The sequence below is a fragment of the Theropithecus gelada genome, chromosome 16, assembly GCF_003255815.1.
Source record: "Theropithecus gelada isolate Dixy chromosome 16, Tgel_1.0, whole genome shotgun sequence".
Classification (NCBI taxonomy): Eukaryota; Metazoa; Chordata; class Mammalia; order Primates; family Cercopithecidae; genus Theropithecus; species Theropithecus gelada.
In genome coordinates, this window is record NC_037684.1 from 76503394 (window position 1) to 76529717 (window position 26324).

Genomic DNA, 26324 nt, shown 5'->3' on the forward strand with positions numbered 1-26324 from the left:
GATGGCCAGTGATGATGAGCATTTTTTCATGTGTCTGTTGGCTGCATAAATGTCTTCTTTTGAGAAGTGTCTGTTCATATCCTTCGCCCACTTTTTGATGGGGTTATTTGTTTTTTTCTTGTAAATTTGTTTGAATTCTTTGTAGATTCTGGATATTCGCCCTTTGTCAGATGAGTAGATTGCAAAAATTTTCTCCCATTCTGTAGGTTGCCTGTTCACTCTGATGGTAGTTTCTTTTGCTGTGCAGAAGCTCTTTAGTTTAATTAGATCCCATTTGTCAATTTTGGCTTTTGTTGCCATTGCTTTTGGCCTCAGCCCCAAATCTCCTTAAGCTGATAAGCAACTTCAGCAAAGTCTCAGGATACAAAATCAATATGTAAAAATCACAAGCATTCTTATACACCAATAACAGACAGAGAGCCAAATCATGAGTGAACTCCCATTCACAATTGCTTCAAAGAGAATAAAATACCTAGGAATCCAACTTACAAGGGATGTGAAGGACCTCTTCAAGGAGAACTACAAATCACTTGCTCAACGAAATAAAAGAGGACACAAACAAATGGAAGAACATTCCATGCTCATGGATAGGAAGAATCAATATTGTGGAAATAGCCATACTGCCCAAGGTAATTTAGATTCAGTGCCCATTGCCATCAAGCTACCAATGACTTTCTTCACAGAATTGGAACCAAAAAAAGAGCCCGCATTGCCAAGACAATCCTAAGCCAAAAGAACAAAGCTGGAGGCATCACGCTACCTGACTTCAAACTGTACTACAAGGCTACAGTAACCAAAACAGCATAGTACTGGTACAAAAACAGAGATATAGACCAATGGAACAGAACAGAAACCTCAGAAATAATACTACACATCTATAACCATCTGATCTTTGATAAACCTGACAAAAACAAGAAATGGTGAAAGGATTCCCTATTTAATAAATGGTGTTGGAAAACTGGCTAGCCATATGTAGAAAGCTGAAACTGGATCCCTTCCTTACACCTTATACAAAAATTAATTCAAGATGGATTTAAGACTTAAATGTTAGACCTAAAACCATAAAAACCCTAGAAGAAAACCTAGGCACTACCATTCAGGATATAGGCATGGGCAAGGACTTCATGTCTAAAACACCGAAATATACCCCACAGTTCTATTGATGGACCTGTTGGGTCATTCTATATGTTTTTGCTATTAAAAGTCCTACTTCACTGAACATTCTTGGACCTGCGTCTTTGTACACACCTGCAAGATAGTCCCTGGAATATGTACATAAAAGTGGAGTTGCCCGGTGCATATACCAAATTGCTTATCAGGCTGGGTGTAGTGGCTCACACCTGTAATCCCAGCACTTTGGGATGCTGAGATGGGCAGATCACTTGAGGTCAGGAGTTGGAGACCAGCCTGGCCAATAAGGTGAAACTCCATCTCTACTTAAAAAAAAAAAAGCCAGGCGTGGTGGTGGGCACCTGTAATCCCAACTACTTGGAAGGCTGAGGTACAAGAATCGCTTAAACCCGGGAAGGTAGAGGTTGTAATAAGCTGAGATCATGCCACTGCACTCCAGCCTGGGCAACAGAGCAAGACTCTGTCTCAAAAACAACAAAAACCAAATTGCTGATCAAAGTGGTTTTACCAGTTTACATTTTGACTAGCAATATATTAGTGTTCGTGATGCTCTCTGTATATCTTTGTTATCATCAGATATTTTTGATAATCTGCAGGGTTTGAAAAGGAATTTCATTGTGGCCTCACTATGTTTCTGATTACTGTATTTATTGGCTATTAGATTATGTGCTCTGAAAATTATTCATATCCTTTGCCTATTTTTTTGAGGGGTTGTTTTTTTCTTAACAATCTGTAAGAGTTCCTTATTTATTCGATCATTTTATATTTTTGTAGGTTACTTATCTCTTTGTAGCTTGTCTTTTCACATTAGGGCATTTGACATAGATTAAAACTTTGGATATTAACAGAATCTTGATATTTATCTTCATAGTTTGTGCTTGTTATATCTTGATTTGTAATGACATCTCTATATTGGGTTTTCATAAATTCGTGGGGTGCTAATGTTTAAATCTGTAATTATAACTAATTTTTAGTTTCATTATAATTTTTCCCTATTTAATTCAGTACCTTATTTTTTTTCCCCCACAAGAGACAAGGTCTTCCTTTGGCCAGGCTGGAGTGAGTGCAGTGACATGATCACAGCTCACTGCAACTTTAAACTCCTGATACCGAGTGATCCTCCCACCTCAGCCTCCAGAAGAATAAGGACTACAGGCACGTGCCACCATGTCTGACTTATATATATGTATTTTTTGGGGAGTGTATATATTTTTTGGGGGGGTTGGGGAGGGTAGAGATGAGGTTTTGCTATGTTGCCCAGGCTGGTCTCGACCTCCTGGGCTGAAGTGGTCCTCCTGCCTTGGCCTCCCAAAGTACAGGCTTGCGGGTGTGAGCCACCATGCCTAGCCCTTTTGTAATTCTTTCTATTTGTTCATCCATTCAACAGTTCAGTCAGAAATACTGAATGCCCATTACATGCTAGATATGCTGCTAGGTTCTGAGATACAGATATAAATAAAACAAAGTTGGCTGGGTGCAGTGGCTCACGCCTGTAATCTCAGCACTTTGGGTGGCTGAGACAGGCGGATCAAGAGGTCAAGAGTTCAAGACTAGCCTGGCCAATATTGTGAAATCCCGTCTCTACTACAAATACAAAAAAAAAAAAAAAAATTAGCTGGGCGTGGTGGTGCACCTGTAGTCCCAGCTACTCGGGAGGCTGAGGCAGAAGAATCACCTGAACCAGGGAGGCGGAGGTCGCAGTGAGCGGAGATTGTGCCACTGCACTCCAGCCTGGGCGACAGAGTGAGACTTCGTCTCAAAAAAGAAAAAACAAAAAAGTCACTGCCTCATGGAGCTACATTTCTGGTGGGGGAAAGACGCATAGTAAGCACTATCCAGTAAGTTGGTGTGTCCAGAGTGCTATGTAGATATTTATGAAGGAATATGTATAGCAGGAATACATTGGGGAAGTATGCTGTCTTATAGAGGGGGTAGGGAAGGCCTTGTTAGTATGAAACCTGGTGAATGGGAGAGAATAGGCAAGTGGCTATTTGTGAGGGAAGAAAATTACAGGCAAAGGGCAATTACAGGTACAAGACTCAGGTGGCGTATGCTAGACTTACTGGAAGTAAGAACTACTGGAGTTGTCTGATTTTATAAAATTTTGGGGGATGAGGCCTGCTTTCTTACTGTCTGCTGATTCTCATTTATTTGGATTATACATTCATCTTCAGCAAGGTTTTAGCTATATAGTGAGATTCCAGAATAGTTTTGTGTCTTCCAGGCACTCAGCTCCTGGCCAAAGTGGATGTTACAAATTTAGACATCAAATTTACAGGGTAGTCATTTTTCTCATCTAGATTCCAGACTTGGCCATTCAGAGCTCCTTGTTGTTTCCCTGTGCCTGTGGTCAGGGGGTTAGGGGAAGTGTAGGTTGGAGTGGTGCAATTCTTTTCACATACATTCTTTTCCTGGGGTTGTGGTCCTAATGGTAATCCTGGTTTTATGCATTGGCTTCGGATCTAGTTCTGTTTAGTACACATGAACAGCTTGAATTCCTGGATTACAGAAACGCTCAAGCTACAACAAAAACCAGGCTTTTGCTGTGTCAACTCACAGACTCTCCACTTTGGGTTTTAGCTTACTCCTAATTTCTGGCACTTGGGATTTCCTTCTCTTGGGAGCTCAGCTCTGCATGGAAAGGATGTGTGTTACAGTTTATCTAAGATTTCTAGGTGTTTGAAGCAGATGAGTTTCATCAATAGCGTTGTTAGATTCTCCTTTATTCCCTCTACTAAAACCATTAACACTAATTAGGAAGTGCTAATCAGTTGATTAACAAGTGATTTAGTTTAGCAGAAATTTCAGGATATTCTTGGAATTTGGTCCATAAATATCTCTAGTTTCAAAGACCCTTGTAGACTTTCCTATATTGCTGTTGATGGTGAGGGGGTAGGGGAGAGTTAAGAGGCCTATGCTCAAGTTTCCCTAAATTAGAGATGCTCTTTTGCTATTGTTATAAATGCATATAATTGCCCCAGTACTTTATCAAATTCCCTTTAGTCTATATTTATATAAACCTAGTTTGATATACTGAGCCATTCTTTTATTCCTGGAATAAATGCTGTTTGGTCATCTCCTTAATACATCTGATTATTATTCCATTTGGTAATATTTTGAGTAAAAAATTCTATAGTGAATCCTATTTACCTCATGGACTGAGTATAGTAGCGTATCTTTTTCTGTGATCAGAAGTTATTTATGAAAGAGAATCATTTATGTTTGAAGAAGTAAATATGCCTCAGTTTCAAATGATCCTTTTGGGGGCTCTATATAAATGATTACAATATATTTCTCAGTTGTTATTAAAGTACTTGATTTTTTTCTTGTCTAACTTTTAGCAATTTTTATTTTAATGTTTCGAAGAACTGTGTTTAAGTAAATTACTAGCAAAGGAACTCTGGGGGAACTCTGAAATTTTCTCTTGGCAGTTGCTAAAGGTTTTATGTTTTCTAAAAGTTCAGTAATAGTACATTTATTTTTAGAAAAGGTTGCTTTTCAAAAAAGTGTTTCCATTTTTATTGTAGTCAGAATGTGTATGTACTTTTAAAATATTATAGCTAAATTGTACCTCATTGTTTTCTCTAAAAAGCTTTACTGCTTTTGCTTCCACTCCACTACTCAGTGATAACAAGGGTAACAATTTTCCGCTAGAATTGCTTGTCACTTTATTCTTGTACTTTAGTTATACCACTGAACATCTTTTTAAATTGTTGCCACAAAATATCTTGCTTTTATCATTTTCACATTGCTCTAGTATATCAACTTTGGGAACAAGATATCATTCTATTTATAGCATTCTGTTTTTAGTAGTGGTATTTCCATTTACAAAATACAGTAATTCTTGATCGCTGAAAATGTCAAATCCTAGAAAACATAGCATGCCTATGCATGATGTTAACATCATTCTTGAACAGTGGTTGGTTGAAGATTCATTTGATGAATCTGATTTTTCCGAAATAGATGATTCAGACGATTCTGGTGTTCTGTTTAGAAATAACTACAAGAACACTTTTAATAGTTTATTTTCACATTGAAAATCAGATTTGCTCCAGCCTTAAAGAGCATATTTATGTAAAATTAGGTAAGCGATAGAAGGAAGCTGCACTTTTTTTCTAAGTGGGAAGGTATTAGAAAAGTCTCATTTTAGTAACATAGTCTTCGTTAAACTCTGTATGCTAATTGTAGATTTCTGAAAACTGAAGACATGGAAGGGAAAGGGTTTGGTATGAACGACAGCTTTGCTGGCAAATAAACCCAACTGAATATACTCAGTTGGGTGTCTACTAATTTGTTACCTAAGATTATCTAAGGTAACCTCTTTTTCTAGTCTTTTATTATGTGAACATTTACCTCCTGCTGAGTTGTTTGCAGAATTTCCATATAATCTTGCTTATGAACATTTCTGCGTTATTTGTATCATCTTTTAGAAGTCTTACCCAGGTTGATATAGGTTACTGTTATGATCTATGTCTCCAATTCTTCTTATGTGGCATTAGGTATTTTAAACTTGTTCTTTTTCAGACATCGTATAGTCAATTCTTGAATGTGTTGAGAGGTGCTATGTCATTGTAAGCTTTATTCTTCTTCTTAGCTTGTTTCAATTTTACCTTGAATTTTTTTTTTTTTTTTTTTTTTGAGACAGAGTCTCGCTCTTGTCACCCACACTGGAGTGCAGCGGTGTGATCTCGGCTCACTGCAAGCTCTGCCTCCTGGGTTCACGCCATTTTCCTGCCTCAGCCTCCTGAGTAGCTGGGACTGCAGGCACCTGCCACCACGCCCAGCTAAATTTTTTTTTGTATTTTTAGTAGAGATGGGGTTTTACCATGTTAGCCAGGATGGTCTCCATCTCCTGACCTTGTGATCCACCCACCTTGGCCTCCCAGAGTGCTGGGATTACAGGTGTGAGCCACTACGCCTGGCTTTTACCTTGAATTCTTTAAATTCGGCTTGTGACTTTGCACTTCAGGATTCTGAGTGTTCTCTGTCTTCTTCCTGCATTGTTTTTCTTACACCTTACAGATTTTTCACTGGCCTTGACTTTTTGTTGTTAACTCATTCTTCTTTGAGTTTATCTTCATTTGTTTCTGCTGAGTATTATTTGTTTCAAACTAAAAATAACATTCCACATTTTAATTAATATGTGGACTCTTAATCTACTTAAAATGTGGGGTGAAGTTCCATGATTCCAGCTAGTTTGGAATAGGTCGTTTAACTGGATGTTAATCCACCTACTTTGTCCCCTAAGTGACATGTGGGTCCCATTCTGCTGACATATTTGTGGGTCAATTTGGGTAACAACAATTTGGGTAGATTGCTGATTCCTCTTTTCTTCTTAGTGGAAGAGAAAGCCAATACCCACCTCCTCTTGGGCATGTGCTTAGACGCCTGTGCTCGCTACCTTCTGTTCTCCAAGCAGCCATCACAGGCACAAAGGATGTATGAAAAAGCTCTGCAGATTTCTGAAGAAATACAAGGAGAAAGACACCCACAGGTAAGGGAGGAAAACACAGAAGAGGGAATATAAAACAAAGGTTTCAAAATTGAAGGGTGTGAAATGTCACACTCATTGGTAACAGGATCAGCAGATGGTCTTAGATCCTCCTTTCTCCCCAGTCTACTTATTTTCTTACCACCAGCACCCTCACCCCAACTACTTGTTTCAGAAAGGATTTGGGACTAGTTATCAGTTACTAGGTCTGCCCAGAACTTTTCGCGTGATCCACGGTTTGCACAACAGAGCAACCTTTCTACAAGGCAGGACTGGTCAGGCTTCAATGGACACAGCACAGTATTTGAGTGGGGTCTGTAGATAACCCCCATTAGAAGCTTATGGGGAACAGTTTAATACACAGATATCCTTGCCTCCCTTACCCCACGGTTAAAATGGCAGGAGGTGAGGGAAGGAACAAGGGACCACATTAAAAAAACTTTTAAACCATTGGCATATTATAGAATTTAAGTGTAACGTGTAAAGCTCTGTGTTAGAACACTAAACACATTGAATTGAAATCATCTCTTTGGGTCTCCCCTCCATCCAAATAAGTTCTTAGATGTAAGGAGTGCAATTGCTTTGTCTGTGAATGCTCGCTACCCCCAATATAAGACATAACTATTTTAACTGAATGTGTCCCAAGGCTGGGGTACATGGGCAGGGTGAGTAATATGTTTTGGAAGAAAAGGGGGGTTGAGCTATGAATTATCTCCATGAAAGGGATTTATGACTTATTATGAAGAGTCCCTTAATAGAGTGAGGAATAATAAACAAGCAAGCACAGAATTCAGATCTCCAAGTACTAGGGTCAGGGGGCTTAAAGCATGGCATCAGTGGGGAAGTAGGTATGGAAGTGTACCTGTTACAGTAGCCAAATTAAAAAAAACTTACTGGGCATCTTCCTAAAATAGATGGTATGTTTCTTGTTTTTGATGAGCCTCAGGGTTATCAGCAGGAACAACATAATACAGGGGGGTTCTAGAGGCAATCAAACCATACGAGGCTGGCTTCTCAAAGTTGCTCAGCCTTAAATGAGATCGTATGTATAGCATCTTGCTGTTGTTTTTCATTTGGTGTTTCTAATTGGGTAATTAGTTGGATTAATATGTACTGTTTCCTAATTTCCAGATTTGTATTTCCCAGAAGGTCGAACTAACATTCTCCACTGTACAATGTGATTACCAAATGCCCACAAATTTGTTAAAGGCTGGTATCCCTCATCTTTTGTGGAATGCTAGGAAAGATGAAATCTTATGTATTCAGAGTTGGATGCACTCCACATTAAAGTTCTGTGCAGGCATGTTTTTAAAGAAACTACTTTTTTCTTTTCCATATAGACCATTGTGCTGATGAGTGACCTGGCTACTACCCTGGATGCACAGGGCCGCTTTGATGAGGCCTATATTTATATGCAAAGGGCATCAGATCTGGCAAGACAGATAAATCATCCTGAGCTACACATGGTACTCAGTAATCTAGCTGCAGTTTTGATGCACAGAGGTAGGTAGCAATGGAAACTTAACTGACTTCCTTTAAGGGAGGGATGTCACTGGATTGATAAATTTGTGAAATGGTATGTAGGGAGGGCAAGGGCCAACAAAGAAACACGTAAATTAAAAGGCTGGTTGAATGGCAGACAAAGAAGGTATTAATTAGGTTGAAGTACTGTTGTGCTCAATTCACATAACTTCTGCAGACCTGCAGTAGCCTGTCAAACCCCATCAAGCTGGAGAAAACCTTGCAATGATAGTACCTTACACGTCAGTAGTGCTTTACGGATTTCTAAATGTGTTCAGTTACAATGTGTTTCTCACAGAGTGCTGGTGAAGCTTGTATGACAGGAAGTATCAGTTTGACAGACATTTCTTAGTGTCAGCACACTATACCTATCATTTTCAGAAACCTGGGATGACAGGTGTATTACACATACCACCATTCATGAAATCTTTGGCTCATCAAAGGCCTCAAGATATATTGGAAAGGACTATATAGAATCCCCCAGCATTCAGTGGAGTTCCAGCCTGTCAGATGGGGATGAAATGAGGCAGCCCCAGCCTGTCACTTCATAAGCACACAGTAAATTAGCCCTATATCCACATTAGTGCTGTCTCTTCAGAATCACCTGGGAAACATACACTTTCTTCTTACTGTCCCTTCTCTCTGGGTTATTTTAGAACGATATACACAAGCAGAAGAGATCTACCAGGAAGCACTGAAGCAAGCAAAGCTGAAAAAAGATGAAATTTCTGTACAACACATCAGGGAAGAGTTGGCTGAGCTGTCAAAGAAAAGTAGACCTTTGACTTAAATTCTGTCAAGCTCTAAATCCATTTTTGTGTAGGGAGAATAATGTCTAGCAATGCGGAAGAATAGCTGTCATTCCTGTCTCTGTGGCACCCAAATCAATGGCTTAAATCTGTCGTTTTTGATATTCAGGTTTCCTCAATTTAGCCTTAGTGAAGGGGGAGTTGTATACACTGCCATTTTTGTATTTTAAAGGAAAAATGACTTTCATTCCCAACTGATTATGATCTTTCAGGACTGCTGTCAAGTGATGCTTTCAGTTGTAACACGTGACTTGGTGCTGTCCCTGCTGGTCTGAGTAGAACTATAGATTATTATGGGCTGGCGTTCCTGTGGGCTGTGGGTGTGGTGATTCAGCCTGGCACTTCTACTATAAGCTTTTGGTCTCCTGATTTGCTGCCCTCTCTTCTCGTACTTTATCAATACCTGGCAAACTAACCAGAATTACCTTCTTCATGGCAAAGGGGGATTATGGTGAATTGTTCTTCTTATAATCTGTTTCATGAAGCACAGTATGGAATTTAATGCATAAAAAAGGAAAATATCTTAGTTTGCTACCAGCATCCAGTATGAAGTTTTAAAGTGGGGATTAGGCACATGACAGTATAGCACCCATTTGAATTTAAATAAAAGTGAACCATATGTATCTGGTTATATAAAACTAAAAGTGGGGGTGGGCTAGGAAGAACGATGTAACTTTTTGTCTACGTTATCTGAACGCTCTACTTCCTTTGCAGCCTTAGTCACACAACTGAGTCATCTCAAGTACTCTTTAAGGACACACAGCCCAGGCTGTTCTGAGTCAGAATAGGCCCCTACAGGTATATTTTAAAACTCTTCGTAATTCTGATGTGTATTGCTGCTATAGTTGAACTACTGACCTGGATCTTAGTCCTAGCCTTTTTGCTTTTGCAATTTCAGTATTTTCATCTCTAAACTAGGGAAACACTGGGATTCTTTCTTAGCTGTGGGAGAAGGTATTTGGTTAGATGACTTTGAATGAATAGACTGCTGTGCTGGAAGAGCTTTGCCACACTGCCTCAAAGTATGTAAAGATACATAGGTGGATGCGTTTACCGCAGCAGTTGTATGGTACATTTTTAGCCATTTACCTAAGGAAAAAGACAGTTTTTCTAGGTACCATGAAGGACCCTGTTGGTATGCCTGTGGGGGTGGGATGTGAGTGGGACTGATAAACTGATATTTTTGGTTCGTATGTACATACTGGAAGAATCTTTTCATAATAAATGAGACTATACAACAAGATTGTATGTATCCCAGTAATCTTTGCATTTCTCACAAAAAAAAAAAAAAAAAAAAACACTTCCTGAAGAATAAAAACCCGGAAACCTTGAGGTCCAAATCCTCAGGGATTAGACTAAAACTAGAGTTTTGTATGTTGCAGATGTAAATTTCTTCCTATTTTTTCTCTAATCTCAATATTTACCATCCAGCTAATGCCATTTATCAAGTCTAGCTCAGAGAGATAAGATACAATATAAATCAGACTGAGTTTCAGTAGAAACCAGTATTAACATATGGTGATTTCTTAAAAAAATTAATGTCAACCACTCACCTTTTTGCATTGAGAATGTTTTTACCTTTTCACAACTGCAGGGGTTACTGAAAGGTTTTTCTTTCCAAGTTTTATTTATTTATTAATTTTAAATCATCCACAGTGACTCAGTGGTCTGGTTGTTGGAAACACTAGGAGTTTTCAGGACAGTCTCCTCATGTGGGTGTTCTCATTACAGTTCATTTGCACTGTTGTAAAATAAGGTACTGAAGCAAAAGGAGGACTGATCTCCTTTACTGATTGTTCTAAATTCAAAAGTGAATTGGTTAAAATCATGTAATTAAATTTTTTGAACTGTCCAGTGGTCACTGGAGTTTTCAGGGCATAGATATTTTTAAAATAGAATCACTCAGTGTACCAAAATTAAAGCATTATGCAATTTCCAATCATAAACATGCACTGGAAAATTGGCTGTCAGAATACTTCTATGAAGAGTATTAGGAAGACCTTAATTTAGTTCTGGGTGCTAAAAAATCATGTGTAAGGATATAGTGTCAGAACAGTGAAATCTAAGTCTACAAAGAGTATCACGCCTTGGTTTGCGGTGAACCTCAGTAAGTTGTCAGTGCTGCTCTGTGCTGTGCTTACCACTTAAATCATGATAAGGTGAACCTCCATAGGTAAGCCATGTGAGAATTCTGTCCTTTCATTTATTTTGAACCAAGAACTGTTACTAGATTTTAACTCTCATTCTGAGATTTCTTCTCCAGGTGATGGTAAATAAAGTAATACGCACATTCATTATGATGAGGATGGAGTGAGTGGTTCACAGCAGCTCACCTTCGGGTCCTCAAGTGGAACTGCAAGAGTAACAAGTTAGGCTCTGATCTGACATGTTCTCAGAAACTATACAGTTGACCTTCAAATAATGCAGGAGTTAGGGGCATAGACCTCGTAAGTAGTAAAAAATCCACATCTAACTTTGACTCCTCCAAAACTTAACTACTCATAGCCTACTGTTGACCAGAAGTCTTACGGATAACATAGTCGATTGACACATATTTTGTATATGTATTATATACTGTATTCTTACAATAAAGTAAGCTAGAGAAGAGAAAATGTTATTAAGATTATAAGGAAGAGAAAATATATTTACTATTCATTAAGTGGAAGTGGATCATCATGAGGGTCTTCATCCTCGTCATCTTCATGTTGAGTAGGCTGAGGATGAGGAGGGGTTGGTCTTGCTATCTTGGGTGGCAGAGGTGGAAGAAAATCCGTATATAAGTGGACCCACACAGTTCAAACCCGTGTTGTTCAAGGGTCAACTGTATTCTGACTCAGAATAGCTTAAGACCCTCAGGGTCATAGAAAAATACCATCATAATCTCTTTTATGGTAGGTTGGCAATATAAATTATTAACAAATTCTAAAATATTACCAGTACCTGGAAAGAAAAATTCAGCAGAAAACTGTGAAGTGGAACATTTAGTCACTGTTTCTCATTCATTTTGAAATTTTTATGTATTTACATATATCTATTGTAAATATACCAACTTTCCAAGTACTAGGAACGCTGACCACTAAGCCTGATCTAAAGTTTGTGTTGGGGACCTCAGGTATACAGAAGTGGAACAGGGACAGGAGTGTGAAAGCTTTGACTGGAGACAAATGTGGGCTTATGGCCTATCTCTGTCACTCATTTAACTGTATGGGCAAAGTACTAAACCTGTGTCTTCATCTGTAACATAGGGATTAGACACTAGTGATAGGAGGGTCTTGGTCAGTAGCTAATCACAGAGCTGCTTCCTTAAAAGCCTTGAGTACTTTTGTTTAAAAGTTTAGGTCTACTTGAAAGTCTGTAAAGTACTGATTTTTATCATCTTGAGAGATCTATTTCTCCCCTTTCCAGTTACCAGTGGCATTCTCCCAAAACTTAGTATCTATATGTTATGGAAAGATAATTAAATGCTATGATAAATTGTATGAAAAAAGCTTTAAAATTCAGCAAGCAATTCTTAATGAAAGATACAACTGGCCCTCTAGTACCATAATTAGTTTAGAATTCAGTCTTTTAAATTATTTGCACCTTGAGAATCTGTGAAATGAAAACATTTAACAGTAAACTCTTATCCCAAGGAAGCAAAGTGAGAGTAAGTGCTGGTCCATAGTGATAGGGAAAAAGGACTGTGTTCACCATGAGTTTTTCAGGATACAGCACAAAGCACGTCTAAATACTACACAGATCATTATCTTTTAACCCAACCAATCATATATATCAAACTAAGGGAAAAATATGTAAGCTTTTCCTTTGGAACCTGAGACACCAGGAGCCTTAAACCACAAATAATCTACTGTAGCTATGGACAGGGTAGTCAAATTTATTTCAAAACAAAAGCTTTGTTGGGCTGCATCAAATGCAGGAGAAAAGGAATACTTAGGGGCATGGTTAAATTACCAGTGTGCATAACAGTGAGGTATGCCTCAAATAAGCCTTTAAAACTTTATAAACTGAACTAGAACATACCCATGCAGTAATATTTTTTCAGTGCTACTAATGAAAAAGAAAAAAAAAAAATTAAAGCCTGCACTGGAAATTTACAATATGGCAGAATTTGTTACTTCTACCTTTTGACCCTAACGTACAGATTTTATGACAGGGTCTGTGTTAAAAATCTAAACATTTTCACAAGATTTTAAACATCACCGGAAAGCTGAATTTAGAGGAAACAAAATCAGATAAAAGTACAATGCCCGTGACAGCCAACATTATGTAACTGGGCTGTATGAGGTGGTTTAGAAGGCTAGGGTTAAAAAGATAGACAAAAAGATTTTTAAAAATCACCCCCAAAGTTGATGCGCTGATTTGAACATAAGTACACCAGATACTACAGCAAGGGGATATACACTGCAAAAAGGTCATCTATTTACAGAAGAGTGATTTAAAGACATTATGGTTTTCTTTACAAACAGATGTAAGAACAGGAACTGTCCACTTTTTAAAAACTCTACATCTCAACCCTCCACTATTATTATAGTCCACTGAATTGCCTGTATCAAAGGCAGTTTTTTGTATGGTTTTTTCCCATTTGACTCTCCAAATGAATTTCCATCATTTCTTCATCATCTGTGGGCTGGCTCTCCTGAAAAGTCTCAGGGAATAAGTCATAGGAGGGCAGGTTTTTGACCTGCTACTAAAAATTAAACCACCAAAAACTAGAGATCCCTCTCCTGCACCCTGTTCCCCTCACTTTGTGCAGTTCAGTCATCACTATCCGACAGGGTCTCGTACTGTGCTGAGAGCAGTGGGGCAGGCTCTCGCTCCCAGATCCTGTTCTGTTGGTGAGGAGCTGCTTGGTTCACAGCAGAGGGAGCACATGCAATCGGTGTTGGTGGAGTACTGCTGAGCATCCGCATAGTCAGAGGGTTATAAGGAAACTGAGTTGAGCCTGACAAAAGAAAAATTAGGTTTTCATTGTCATGAGCATAACTGCTACTTCATCCAATCCAACTTTTGTAGGATGGAGTAGAATAGGATTGTTCTAAAATGGTCATGTGACACCATGAAAGCAAAATGAATACAACATGGAAGGGCCAAAGTCTCACCACTTAAATCCTAGCCAATAATATGTAGCAGTCAGTGTGGATCCAAAAAAGAAGAGTAACATGAGTAGCATACGATTGAGGGCTGTTGAGCCCAGAAGAGAAAGCCCAGACTAGATTTTTAGTTAAGTCTGTAACTATCAGGTGTTTCCATGGAAAATCCAAGTTGAACTATTGAGTATTAAGCTCTAATTGAAACAGAGTCAGGTTATACCAAGAGCTTTCTTAACTCTTCAAGAGAAATGCAAGAGTACAGTTCTCAGACAACAACAGACAAGTACCCAGGAACATCTGCAGACTGAGGGGCAGCAGGATGCATGTCATCTGCTGAATCTCACTGGGCAGATTTTAAAGTATACAAGATTGAGAAATGAGGTAATTAATGAACACTGCTACCCTTCATCAGTTTCTAGATGTTTAATTGTCCCCAGAAAGCCTCCTACAGCTTAAGAAAACGCAAAAACAGGCCAGGTGCAGTGGCTCCCGCCTGTAATCCTAGCACTCTGGGAGGCCGAGGCGGGTGGATCACCTGAGGTCGGGAGTTCGAGACTAGCCTGACCAACATGGAGAAACCCCGTCTTACAAAATTAGCCGGGCGTGATGGCGCATGCCTGTAATGCCAGCTAGTTGGGAGGGTGAGGCAGGAGAATCGCTTGAACCCAGGAGTTGGAGGTTGCAGTGAGCCAAGATAGCACCATTGCACTCCAGCCTGGGCAACAAGAGTGAAACTCCGTCTCAAAAAAAAACCAAAAACATAAAACATAACCATTTCATCAAATAATAAATCTCATGTATGGTCTAATTAATTCTTCCCTAAGAGAGATTTGAGAAGCCACAACCACTGGTCTAGGCTGTAAGCTTTCAAACTCAAACACAACCACTTTGCATGTCATGTGGCATGAGTTTTATAATGCAAAAGGCTGATATAATTTATATCTATCTTAAGGGGAAGGGCACATTTCAGATTTTTTTCAGTGACATATTTGTATTTAATCCTAAGGAAAAGATGGCTTATAATTCTCTGAGACTCTAAAATTCATAATATCCCAGTTTTATTTTAAAAGTCTGTTGCTTTTTAAAGCTACCATGATCATAGTTATTATATACTTTTTTTAAGTTTACAAATAGGCACAAAATAGGAAATAATGAGTGTGCTGGAGTATTGTTTTTCATCAGTTTGTGTAAATGTAGTGAATGTACAGAGACATGACGGCTTTTTTTGTTTTTGTTAAGATGGAGTCTCATTTTGTTGCCCAGGATGGAGTGCAGCAGCGCAAGCTCAGCTCACTGCAGTCTCCACCTCCCAGGTTCAAGCGATTCTCCCACCTCAGGCACCTGAGTACCTGAGATTACAGACACGTGCCACTGCACCCGGCTTATTTTTGTATTTTTAGTAGAGACGGCATTTCACCATGTTGGCCAGGCTGGTCTCAAACTCCTGCCCTCAAGTGATCCGCCCGCCTCAGCCTTCCAAAATGCTGGGATGACAGGCATGAGCCACCGCGCCTGGCCAGATGATGGCTTTTTAAACTAGTCTTCTCATTTCTAATTTTGATTTCTTAGTATTTCCCTTCATATTGGTATCTTAGAGAAAGTTAAGTTCTCTTAGAAGTGGCATGGGTGCATTCAGGTACAGTTCTCAAAGTAACTAAAACCACCTTATTTGCTTTGCAAATGTTCATTACCAGTGTAATACAGAAGTGAGGAGAATGGTTGAGATTATTTTTTCATAGCTCTTCCTTTGTTTATGGTAATCAGGCTTTGCATTCTAAAAATGTTTCAGGTTATATGTGCATATTCTGGGCGTGTGCATTGGTTGATGCCTGTAATATGCTTTGGGAGGCCAAAGCAGGAGGAATGAGTTCAGGAGTTGGAGACCAACCTGGGCAACACAGTGAGACCTTGTCCCTACAAAAAATGTTAAAAAAAGGAAAAATTAGCCAGGTATGGTTGTGCACATCTCTAGTCCCAGCTAGAGGATCACCTGAGCCTCAGAGGTCGAGGCTGCAGTGAGCCATGATCATACCATTGCATTCCAGCCTGGGCGACAGAGCAAGACCCCTCAAAAAAATATTTCTGTTCTGGGAAGTGGAACCTACTAATGATACAGAAATGGGAATATAGGTTTCCAAATTAGAAGAGTTGCTGAATTTTGAAGAACTAATAACCAAGACATTGATATTACTGCTTTGTCTCATTTTCTAAGTTAAAGCAGGCTTCTTACCTGTTGAAGAGGGCCTGTCTTCCCAGGCCCACCCTGGCGTCTGCCTATGGTAATCCCCTTCTGAATGTACAGAGGAGACTGAAGAGGGCCGTTCGGTTCCTAAGTAGCCTTGCCCAGGGATAGGAGATTTAGATTTCCTGCTGTTTGACTTGCTGATCAGCTTTGGTTTGCAAACTCCTCCTAAAAGTGAAATTCAAGTTAAAGTATTAATATATTAAGTTCTCAAAATGCTAATGATTATATAGTGCTAAATGAAAAAAGCATAATGGGAACACAGAGAATCCAGATCCTGGTACTCAATGAAATAAAACACTGCAGGCATACCTCAGAGATACTGAGGGTTCAGTAAGTCACAATTATTTTGCTGGTGGATGGTCTTGCCTCCATGTTGATGGCTGCTGACTAAACCTGCATGGTGGCTGCCGAAGGCTGGGGTGGCTGTGGCAATTTATTTTCCTTTCATGAAATATTTATTTGTAACATGCAATGATTGCATTTTAGCCACAGTAGAACTTTCAAAATTGGAGTCGATCCCTCAAACCCTGCTTTATTAACTGGTTTATGTAATGTAGTATTCTAAATCCTTTGTTGTCATTTCAACAATGTTCACAGCATCTTCAGAGGAAGATTCAATCTCAAGAAACCACTTTCTTTGCTTATCCCTAAGAAGCAACTCATCCATTTCAAATTTGATGATGAGATTGCAGCAATTCAGTTACATCTTCAGGCTCCACTACTAGTTCTAGTTCTTTTGTTATTTCTTTTTTTTCTTTTTTCTTTTTTAAGGCAGGGTCTCACCTCTGCTGCCCATGCTGCACTGCAGTGGTGCAATCACGGCTTACCAGCTCACTAAAGCCTCAACTTCTTGGGCTCAAGCAATCCTCCCACCTCAGACAGAAGTAGCTGGGACTGCAGGTGCATACCAGCACACCCGGCTACTGTTTAAAATTTTTGCAGAGATGGGGTCTCACTATGTTGCCCAGGTTGGTCTCAAACTCCTGAGTTCAAGTGATTCTACTGCCTCAGCCACCCCAAAGTGCTGGGAGTACAGGCATGAGCCATCATACCCAGCCTCTCTTGCTATTTCTACTACACCTGCAGTGACTCCCTCCACTGACACCCTCCCAAGTTATCCATGGGAGTTGGGAATCATCTTTTTCCAAATTCCTGTTAATATTGATACTCTTAACTCCTCCCATGAATTACAAATGTCTTTAATAGCATCTAAAATGGTGAATCCTTTTCAGAAGGTTTTCAGTTTGCTTTGCTCAGATCCATCAGAGGAATCACTGTGGCAGCTACTGCCTTATGAAATGTATTTCTTAAATAATAAGACTTGAAAGTAGAAATTACTCTTTGATCCATGGGCTGCAGAATGGATGTTGTGTTAGGCGTAAAAACAACATTCATCTCCTTGAACCTTTCCATCAGAGCTCTTGGGTGACTAAGTGGATTGTTAATGAGCAGTATTGAAAATCATTTTTTTTTTCTAAGCAGTAGGTCTGAACAGTGGGCTTAAAATATTCAGCAAGCCATTCTGTAAACACATGCTGTCATCTAGGCTTTGTTCCGTTTCTAGAGCACAGGTGAGGAGACCGAGCATAATTCTTAAGTGCCCTAGGATTTTCAGAACGGTAAAGGAGCGCTGGCTTCAACTTCAAGTCACCACCTGCATTAGCCCCTAACAAGAGAGTCAGCCTGTATTTTGACGTTTTGGACTCTTCCAGTAGAAGGCTGTTTTGTTTACATGGAGGATCTGTTGTTTAATGTAGTCACCTTTATCAATGATCTTAGCTAGGTCTTCTGAGTAACTTGCTGCAACATCTTCATTAGCACTTTCTCCCTCCCTCACCTTGCGCTTTTATGTTATGGAGACGGCTTCTTCAGCCTCTGAACCGGCCTCTGCTAGCTTCAGCCTTCTCGTCTGTGGCTTCCTCACCTCTCTGAGCCTTCAGAGAATTGAAGAGTTAGGGCTTGGATTAGGATTAGGTTTTGGCTTAAGGGAATGCTGTGGCTGGTTTGGTTTTCTATCCAGACCACTAAAACTTTCTGTGTTTCACAAAACACTGTTTTGCTTTATTACCATTTGTGTGTTCACTGGAATAGCACTTTCCATTTCCTTCAAAAACTTTTCCTTTGCATTCACAATTTGGCTAATTGTTTGGCGCATGAGGTGTAGCTCTCAGCCTGTCTTGGCTTTCAACATGCCTTTCTCACTAAGCTTAATCATTTCTAACTTTTCATTTCAAGTGACAGACTTGTGATTCTTCTTTTCACCTGAACACTTAGAAGCCATTGTAGGGTTATTAACTGGCCAAATTTGAATATTGTTGTGTGTCAGGGAATAAGGAAGCCAGAAAAGGAGAGAGACAGGGAACAACCAGTCAGTGGAGGAGTCAGGACACACACCACCTTTATGGGTGGTTTGCCATCTTATATGAGCGCTGCTCATGGTGCCCCAAAAGTTACGATAGTAATATCAAAGACCACTGATCACCATCACACAGATAATAATCATGAACAGTCTGAAATATTGTGAGAATTACCAAAATATGACACAGAGACACAAAGGAGAGCACATGCTATTAAAAAAATAGTGCTGATAGACTTGCTTGACGCAGGGTTGCCACAAACCTTCAGTTAAAAAAAAAAAAAATCAAAGCACAATAAAACAAGGTATGCTTGTATTTAGAAGAAAGCCAGAATTTCACTTGTAACAATCAAAACAAAAAACAAGGGTCATCCTCCTGCCATTAAAATGTGGTAATTAAGGAACTGAAATTTCTGGAACATCAAGGCTTCTTTACTGGCCTCAGAGTACAGACACTGCTAAAGAAAGAAGGCAGGGTGACAAAAATCATACTTCACTAATGACCAACCCCCCTTCCCAATTGGAGTTAATACACCACACAAAGAAATACATAAAGGAAAAACTGCAGAACAAAGGTTCTTCATGCTACTACAGGACTTGAGCAGAGGCTCAGCAAGTTTTGATAGCCCTTTTGGATTTTCCACACTGCGTAGCTGATTAACTCAGCAGAAGTTCACAGAAGTGAGACACCTCTGACTGTGCTCTAAAAGAAAATATCAAAAAGAGCTCAGAAGAGATCAGAGCCCAGGTCACCATCAAACTTTTTCCTCAGCCACAGCAAAACAATTTCACACTGCCCCAAATTCCTATACAACCAGTACAATTGTAATTGCCTATGTCACCAGTCTTATAACCTTAAAACATACACACTTACAGCCAATAAAACTTGGAAGGTAAGAACAGAAAGAAGATGATGATGCTCATTTTTCAGAGGAGGAAGTACACTGATACGGTCTTAAAAGTTAACATGTATAGTTTTTTTTTTTTTTTTTAAAGATCTCTAATCTCTTTAATATTTTTCTTAACCATAGTGAGATAGATCTTTTGCTTGATGATAACAGGAAAATAAATCTAAGCTAAAACAGAAATACTGCTGAACTTCAGATAATTTTTAAAAGCACAAGAGATATTAGTTCTCAAAATATTAAGGAAAAGGTTATAAGATTAAAGCTTAGGATTATTATGGTTTTTTTGTGTGCTTGTTTTTAACAGAATGTATAAAATCTCATTCTAGCAACTCTTATCTGGCTATCCAGAGACATGTCTGAAACAATGCTTACCAGATAGAAGCATTAGCATTCTGGATGATGTGCTCTGAAGAACTGTTTCTTTTTCTTCCCTTTTTTCCTACTCTTTTTTTTTTCTTTTTTGAGACAGGGTCTCACTTTGTCACCTGGGCTGGAGTGCAGTGGCACAATCGCAGCTCACTGCAACCTCTGCCTCCTGGGCTCAAGTGATCTTCCTACCTCGGCCCCCACAAGTAGCTGGGACTACAGGCGTGAGCCACCACACCCAGCTAATTTTTGTAAGTTTTGTAGAGACGGGGTTTTCACCATGTTGCCCAGGCTGGTTTCAAACTCCTAAGCTCAAGTGATCCACCCAACTTAGCCTCCCAAAGTGCTATGATTACCACCTTTTTTCTTACTCTTTTCTATGGCTTATGATTTATTTTATTTTAATTTTACTGTGTGTGTGTGTGTGTGTATGTGTGTGTGTATGTATGTATTTTGAGACAGAGTTTCACTCTGTTGCCAGGCTGCAGTGCAGTGGCGTGATCTCGGCTTACTGCAACCTCCACCTCTCGGGTTCAAGCGATTCTCCTGCCTCAGCCTCCTGAGTACCTGCCACCATGCCCAGCTAATTTTTGTATTTTTTGTAGAGATAGGGTTTCACCATGTTGGCCAGGATGGTCTCGATCTCTTGACCTCATGATCCGTCCGCCTCAGCCTCCCAAAGTGCTGGGATTACAGGCGTGAGCGACTGTGCCTGGCCGGCTTATGATTCTTTTATATTAAACCTAATGTTTACAGTTAAATCACTTGTATTCAAAAACATATTTGTGTTATAATTACAATGTAGTATGTATAGATGAGGACTAGATGCAAACAAACAAAAAATGGACATCCCAGGGTGACACTTAGGGTAAAAGTTTTCTTCCATTTCATGTTACTATAATGTCTGGGTAGATTTTAAAAAACCTTTTTTAAGTAACTGAAACCCTAAGAGGTAACTCTGAGCACGTAAAGACATAAATGTCTTAGTGATGCATCGGAGCTTGGGAAATAAACTGGCTTTTTTGGGGAAAAGCAGCAGAAAAGCACTAAAATGAAAGCTGTACCTGAATGAGGTGATGGGTCCCCTTCCTCTCTCCGTGTCTCACCACTAGTCACAACTGAGGTGTTGGCAGTACCAGGCACTACTCCCATAGGCTGGGACATGACAACTCCATGATCCTCAACTTTGTCATCAAAGCTTCCCATGAGAGCCTTCCTGATAATGTCTTCCAGCCCGAGGTTGCTGGCAGGATCAGCAAAAGAATGGCCTCTAGAGCTAACTGAGCCTGAAAAAGAATCAAAAACATTTCTACTTATTTCTGAAAGGCCAGTCAGGAAACAAACATGCACTGCCCCATCAGCCCACTGAATACACATAGCACTTGGCAAGTGACCTAGACCACCACCAGGACCCACCACACAGAGACCCCCTTTTTTTTTTGTTTTTGGAGACAGAGTCTCTGTTGCACCCAGGCTGAAGTGCAGTGGTATGATCTTGGCTCACTGCAACATCCACCTCCCAGGTTCAAGGGATTCTCCCACCTCAGTCTCCCAAGTAGCTGGGACTACAGGTACCCACAACCACACTGGGCTACTTTTTTGTATTTTTAGGAAACGGGGTTTCACCATATTGGTCAGGCTGGTCTCGAACTCCCAACCTCAGGTGATCCGCCTGCCTTGGCCTCCCAAAGTGCTGGGATTACAGGCGTGAGCCACTGCACCCAGCCCAGAGACCATCTTAATCCACAAATAATTCCTTAAGGAAATTTGTTTCCCAAGTGAATCAGTCACTCACACTTTTATTAAAGTTACTCAACAGTTTTCCCAGTTCCCTAGTTTCAACCTTGTTCTTTAATAGTTTCCATTCTTTTTGTTCATTTATCTTTTCAATAGGTATTTATTGGATCTCAGTTCCTTTGTGTGCTACTGGGTAAACCTTCCTTCACTAAATTATTTATTCATTTTTTCATATTAGAGCAGTCACTCCCCTGGTATACAGCTGGTACTCAGTACATATTTGTTGGACTGACTACTGCTGTGCCAATTTTGTATTGGTAAATAATGTCTTTTCAGTCTTACCTGATGTAGTAACTGCTGGCAGATTAAAGATCTCAGTTCCTGGCTGAGCAGCTGCTATATTTAAGCAAACATTTGAGTTAATTAAGATGTGATAATCATATACACCAAACTAAAGTCTCAAAAAATTCCTATAATAAAATTAATCTTTTTATTTTCCATGACCTCAACCTTTATTTTTCACCCATTAAGTGAAGATAAAATGGAAGAACTTTTTTTTTTTTTGAGACAGGGTCTCACTCTGTTGCCCAGGCTGTTTTTTAAAAGGAAATCAGGAAATAGGTAAGGTAAGAACATCAAAAGAAGAGCAATAACCTGTGTGCAGTGGTGCACTTCTAGTCCCCCAGCTACTCAGGAGGCTGAGGCGGTAGGATTGCTTGAGCTCAGGAATTTGACGCCAGCCTGGGCAACACAGTGAGACTCTCCCAAAAAGGTAAATAAAGGAGCAATGTAACCCAGAAAAGTTAAGGAACTTTGCACTGCTGGAGAAAAACAAATAGGAAAATGCTGTTCTCAGAACAGGAACCAAGGCTTTCTGATGAAGAAGAAACCTTGGACTCTGGGATGACCGCCATGAGTACCAACAGGTCTGAGGCAGCCTGGGATGTGATCCAGAGGAAAGCCACCACAGTGAATACTATGAAAATGACTGTGTTTCCCTGCATGGCTAACTGGAAACTCAGGATATTTGCTGGAAAAAACAAAAGGCTCTTGATCCTTTTCATTCCTGCTGACTGTGCAACTTGTAATCTGCAGTTTGAATGCTAACAGCATAAGACCTGGGAACCGCCTATAATAAAGCAGTGTGCCAGAAAGGGGAAGAATTTGGGACATAAATTGGTGTTTCCGTCATTCCCAACTTGATGCTAAGAATTTTAAAGAGAAAAAAAGAATGCAGAAAGCAAGTGGGTGGCCAAATGATGTGTCCCGAAGAATGTGAAATTTCTTTTTTTTTTTTCCTTTGAGAGGTGTTTCATTGTCACCCAGGCTGGAGTGCAATGGTGTGATCTAGGCTCACTGCAACCTCTGCCTCCTGGGTTCAAGCAATTCTCCTGCCTCAGCCTCCTGAGCAGCTGGGATTATAGGCCTCCACCACCACACCCAGCTAATTTTTGTATTTTTAGTAGAGACGGAGTTTCACCATTTTGGCCAGGCTGGTCTCGAATTCCTGACCTCAGGTGATCTGCCCACCTGAGCCTCCCAAAGTGCTGGGATTACAGGCGTGAGCTACCGTGCCCCACCACAATGAAATTTCTAATGAAACCACAGAACGATGGACTCTTACCCAAGGGGTGAGCACATTAGAGAAGAGGGAAGAGTGCATGTGCCTAGAAACAAACTTGATTAGGGAGGCTTTAAACTGACAGAGGAGAAAAGTCTTCAGAAGAACTAGAAAACAATGGCCATGGATGATAGTCTTCTTATGAGCCAGGTGACTAGGTAAATAATTTGAGCCTGAAATAGCAGAGCCTTGTTATCATGAAGTGTGTGGAATAGGAGTCATTCATTCATTCGATAGACATTTAATTGAGCAGTTATTTGGCTGAATCGTAAGATTACCTTCTTATTGATCAAAAATGGTCAGATGAAGACAATTTCCTATAAGTTAACCAATGATAATCCTTAGATACTACATTTGCAGGATACCCCCTCCTTTGCTTATGGAGCTTACAGTGCAGTGTGGTACTTGCTGAGGCCAAATTAGAATCACCTGGGTAGCTTAGCAAATTGTCTACATTCCTGGGGCCCCATAGTTCAACTATTTAATAAGCAGTCCAGGTGACTGGTACCTACTGTTGAGCAAGAATGTGGTAACTGCTCAGAACTTAGCAGAAGGGAAGGTAGGCATGTGAAAGCCACTGTGGAGGCCAACTTGACAGGAAGAGGTAACTCCCATCAGGAGGCAGAGAGACCAGGATAGTGACAGCCAGGGTAAAGGTAACTGTGGTAGGGAAGCAGGAGGAACTTTTTGTGTGGGGAGGTAGAATATGAATTCAAGTTTAGATACTTAAGGAGCCAGTAAGTTAGTCAAGAAGTAATGAGGTCTGCAAAGATATGTAAGTAGAGCTTAGTAGGAAAAGCTGGACTACAGATACAAATTTGGGAGTTTTCAGCATACAGGTGACCATTCAAATCCTGAGTAGATGAGATGACTCAGATTATAAGGCATGAGGAGAAAGGGGCTAAGAAGTGAGCCCTGGGGAAAACTAACAGTCAAGGGCCAGGCAAAGCAAGACTGAGCTTCTAAGGAGACACAAGTGGCCAGAGAAGTAGAGAAGAAACAGGAGAACATGGCATCAGAAAGCCAAAAGAAAGCATTTCAGGGAAGGAAAGTGGTTCACTGTGTCAAAAGCTGCAAAGAGAATCCAATAAAGTAAGTTTTAAAGCATTACAGTTTTCAAAACAATAAAGTCATTGATGTCCTTGGGAACACTGGATTTGGATACAATGAGCTGAAGTGAAGCTGTGTTAGCCGCTGATGGCTTTCATTTAGTTCTGCTTCTCAGTGAAGGCTAAATGTGCCATGGTGGGCCCAGGAGCCCACTGGTTCTTTAATATAAATTCTCCTTTCCACCATGAAAAATAGTTCTTGCAATAAAAAAAAATCCCAGACTCTAAAGCAATTCTGTTAGTACTTCCCTTAAGACATTAATTATCTCCTGTTAAAGTTAGGTACTTGTTTCATCATACAGCTTCAGGGAGTAGAGACCATCTGGCATACTAAAACACCCAACATAGTACACTACTCAAAACATTAGGCAAGAGAGGAGAAACTATAAAGTAGGCTTCTTCATTTCAAACATGGCATTTCCCTGTCAAGAGTTTCCCACTTTAAGGGTAAGATAGACTAGCGGATGAGAGCAAACCACACAAAGGTGAAATGATTTGCATCTCAGTTCCCGGCTGCACTGAGATCTCTAGCTCTCCATGCTCACACAGATTCATCTATGAGTGCCGAAAGAATTTGAAAATGAGAGTATATTTTTGTTGGTGACACTTGAGGAGCTGTAAATAATACATTAAACTGTTGAAGACTGGAGACAGAAAATAGTAATATTTTTTTAAAAGAAAGGTGGCCAGACATGGTGGCTCACGCCTGTAATCCCAGCACTTTGGGAGGCTGAGGTGGGCGGATCACCTGAGGTTGGGAGTTCGAGACCAGCCTGGCCAACATGGAGAAACCCCGTCTCTACTAAAAATACAAAATTAGCCAGACTTGGTGATGGGTGCCTGTAATACCAGCTACTTGGGAGGCTGGTGCGGGAGAATCACATGAACCCGGGAGGCAGAGGTTGCAGTGAGCCAAGACTGCGCCACTGCACTCCAGCCTGGGCCACGGAGTAAAACTCCATCTCAAAAAAAAAAAAAAGAAAAGAAAAGAAAAGAAAAGAAAGGGTATCTGTAAACCTGGTAACAATTCTCATCAGCATTCTAAAATATTTGTCTTTTAGATTATTTTGTTGCCACCTAAACAGAGAATCTAGTAATTAAGAGCGAGGACAAGTTCAGAAACAGAGTGGCACAGATCTAAACACGTATCACAGTGCAAGACCCCCCACACTTTCTTTTGACAGGGTCAGGAGACTAGTAGATGGTAGATCACAGAAATAAAGCAGATCACCCTTTCCTCAGCTGCCGCCACAGTGCTCAGTCCTTCCAAGGAAGCTAAGGCCACGTTGGGGTGAGGCCCTCACTTGATCCAGCGACTAGCACCACATCCGGTAGTGCCAGCCCCACACTTGCCTGCGCCCTGGCCTCTGTCTCCGAGCTTGCCTGCATCTCCTCAGCCCTCACTCTGCATGGCAATGAGGTGACCATCACAGAGGATAAGACCAATGCCCTCATTAAGCAACTGGTGTAAATGTTGAACCTTTTTGGTCTAGCTTGTTTGCAATGGCCCTGGCCAATGTCAACACTGGGAGCCTCATTTGCAATGTAGGGGCTGGTGGACCTGCTCCAGCAGCTGGTGCTACACCAGCAGGAGATCCTGCCCACTCCACTACTGCTGCTCCAGCTAAGGAGAAGAAAGTGGAAGCAAAGAAGGAAGAATCTGAGGAGTGTGATGACATGGGCTTTAGTCGTTTTGACTAAATCTCTTATAATGTGTTCAATACAAAGCTGAACTTAAGAAAAAAAAGAAAGAATAAACCAGACTACGGTATACCCAAAGTCTTTCTATCACAGGGACTGAGGAAAAGACTGATAAGACCGGGGGATAGTACTGAGTGTGCTGAGAGAGTGCTGAGAGAGCACGAGGAGGTTCTGATTAATACTTGCATATCAACCCAGAGGAAAGGTTCTGCCACAGAGCATTAGCCAGGGTATTTACC

General features: G+C 40.3%; 2 protein-coding genes and 1 pseudogene across 4 annotated transcripts in view; 2 read left to right on the top strand and 1 right to left on the bottom strand.

Moving 5' to 3' along the window:
- The window catches only part of TTC19 (tetratricopeptide repeat domain 19), a 32293-nt gene extending 22100 nt beyond the window's left edge, over positions 1-10193 (top strand). For both annotated transcript variants that reach the window (XM_025363077.1, XM_025363076.1), the window contains exons 8-10: positions 6471-6625; positions 7963-8125; positions 8800-10193. In XM_025363077.1, the coding sequence (XP_025218862.1) occupies positions 6471-6625; positions 7963-8125; positions 8800-8933 (452 nt within the window). In that variant the 3' untranslated portion in view covers positions 8934-10193. The remainder of the gene's footprint in view (positions 1-6470; positions 6626-7962; positions 8126-8799) is intronic.
- Positions 10194-11511: 1318 nt separating this feature from the next.
- NCOR1 (nuclear receptor corepressor 1) overlaps positions 11512-26324 on the bottom strand; it is a 189511-nt gene continuing 174698 nt past the window's right edge. For both annotated transcript variants that reach the window (XM_025363073.1, XM_025363074.1), the window contains 4 exons: positions 21997-22050; positions 20982-21203; positions 16273-16452; positions 11512-13894 (listed from right to left, as the gene is read on the bottom strand). In XM_025363073.1, the coding sequence (XP_025218858.1) occupies positions 13707-13894; positions 16273-16452; positions 20982-21203; positions 21997-22050 (644 nt within the window). In that variant the 3' untranslated portion in view covers positions 11512-13706. The remainder of the gene's footprint in view (positions 13895-16272; positions 16453-20981; positions 21204-21996; positions 22051-26324) is intronic.
- On the top strand, positions 25703-26085 carry LOC112609220 (annotated as a pseudogene).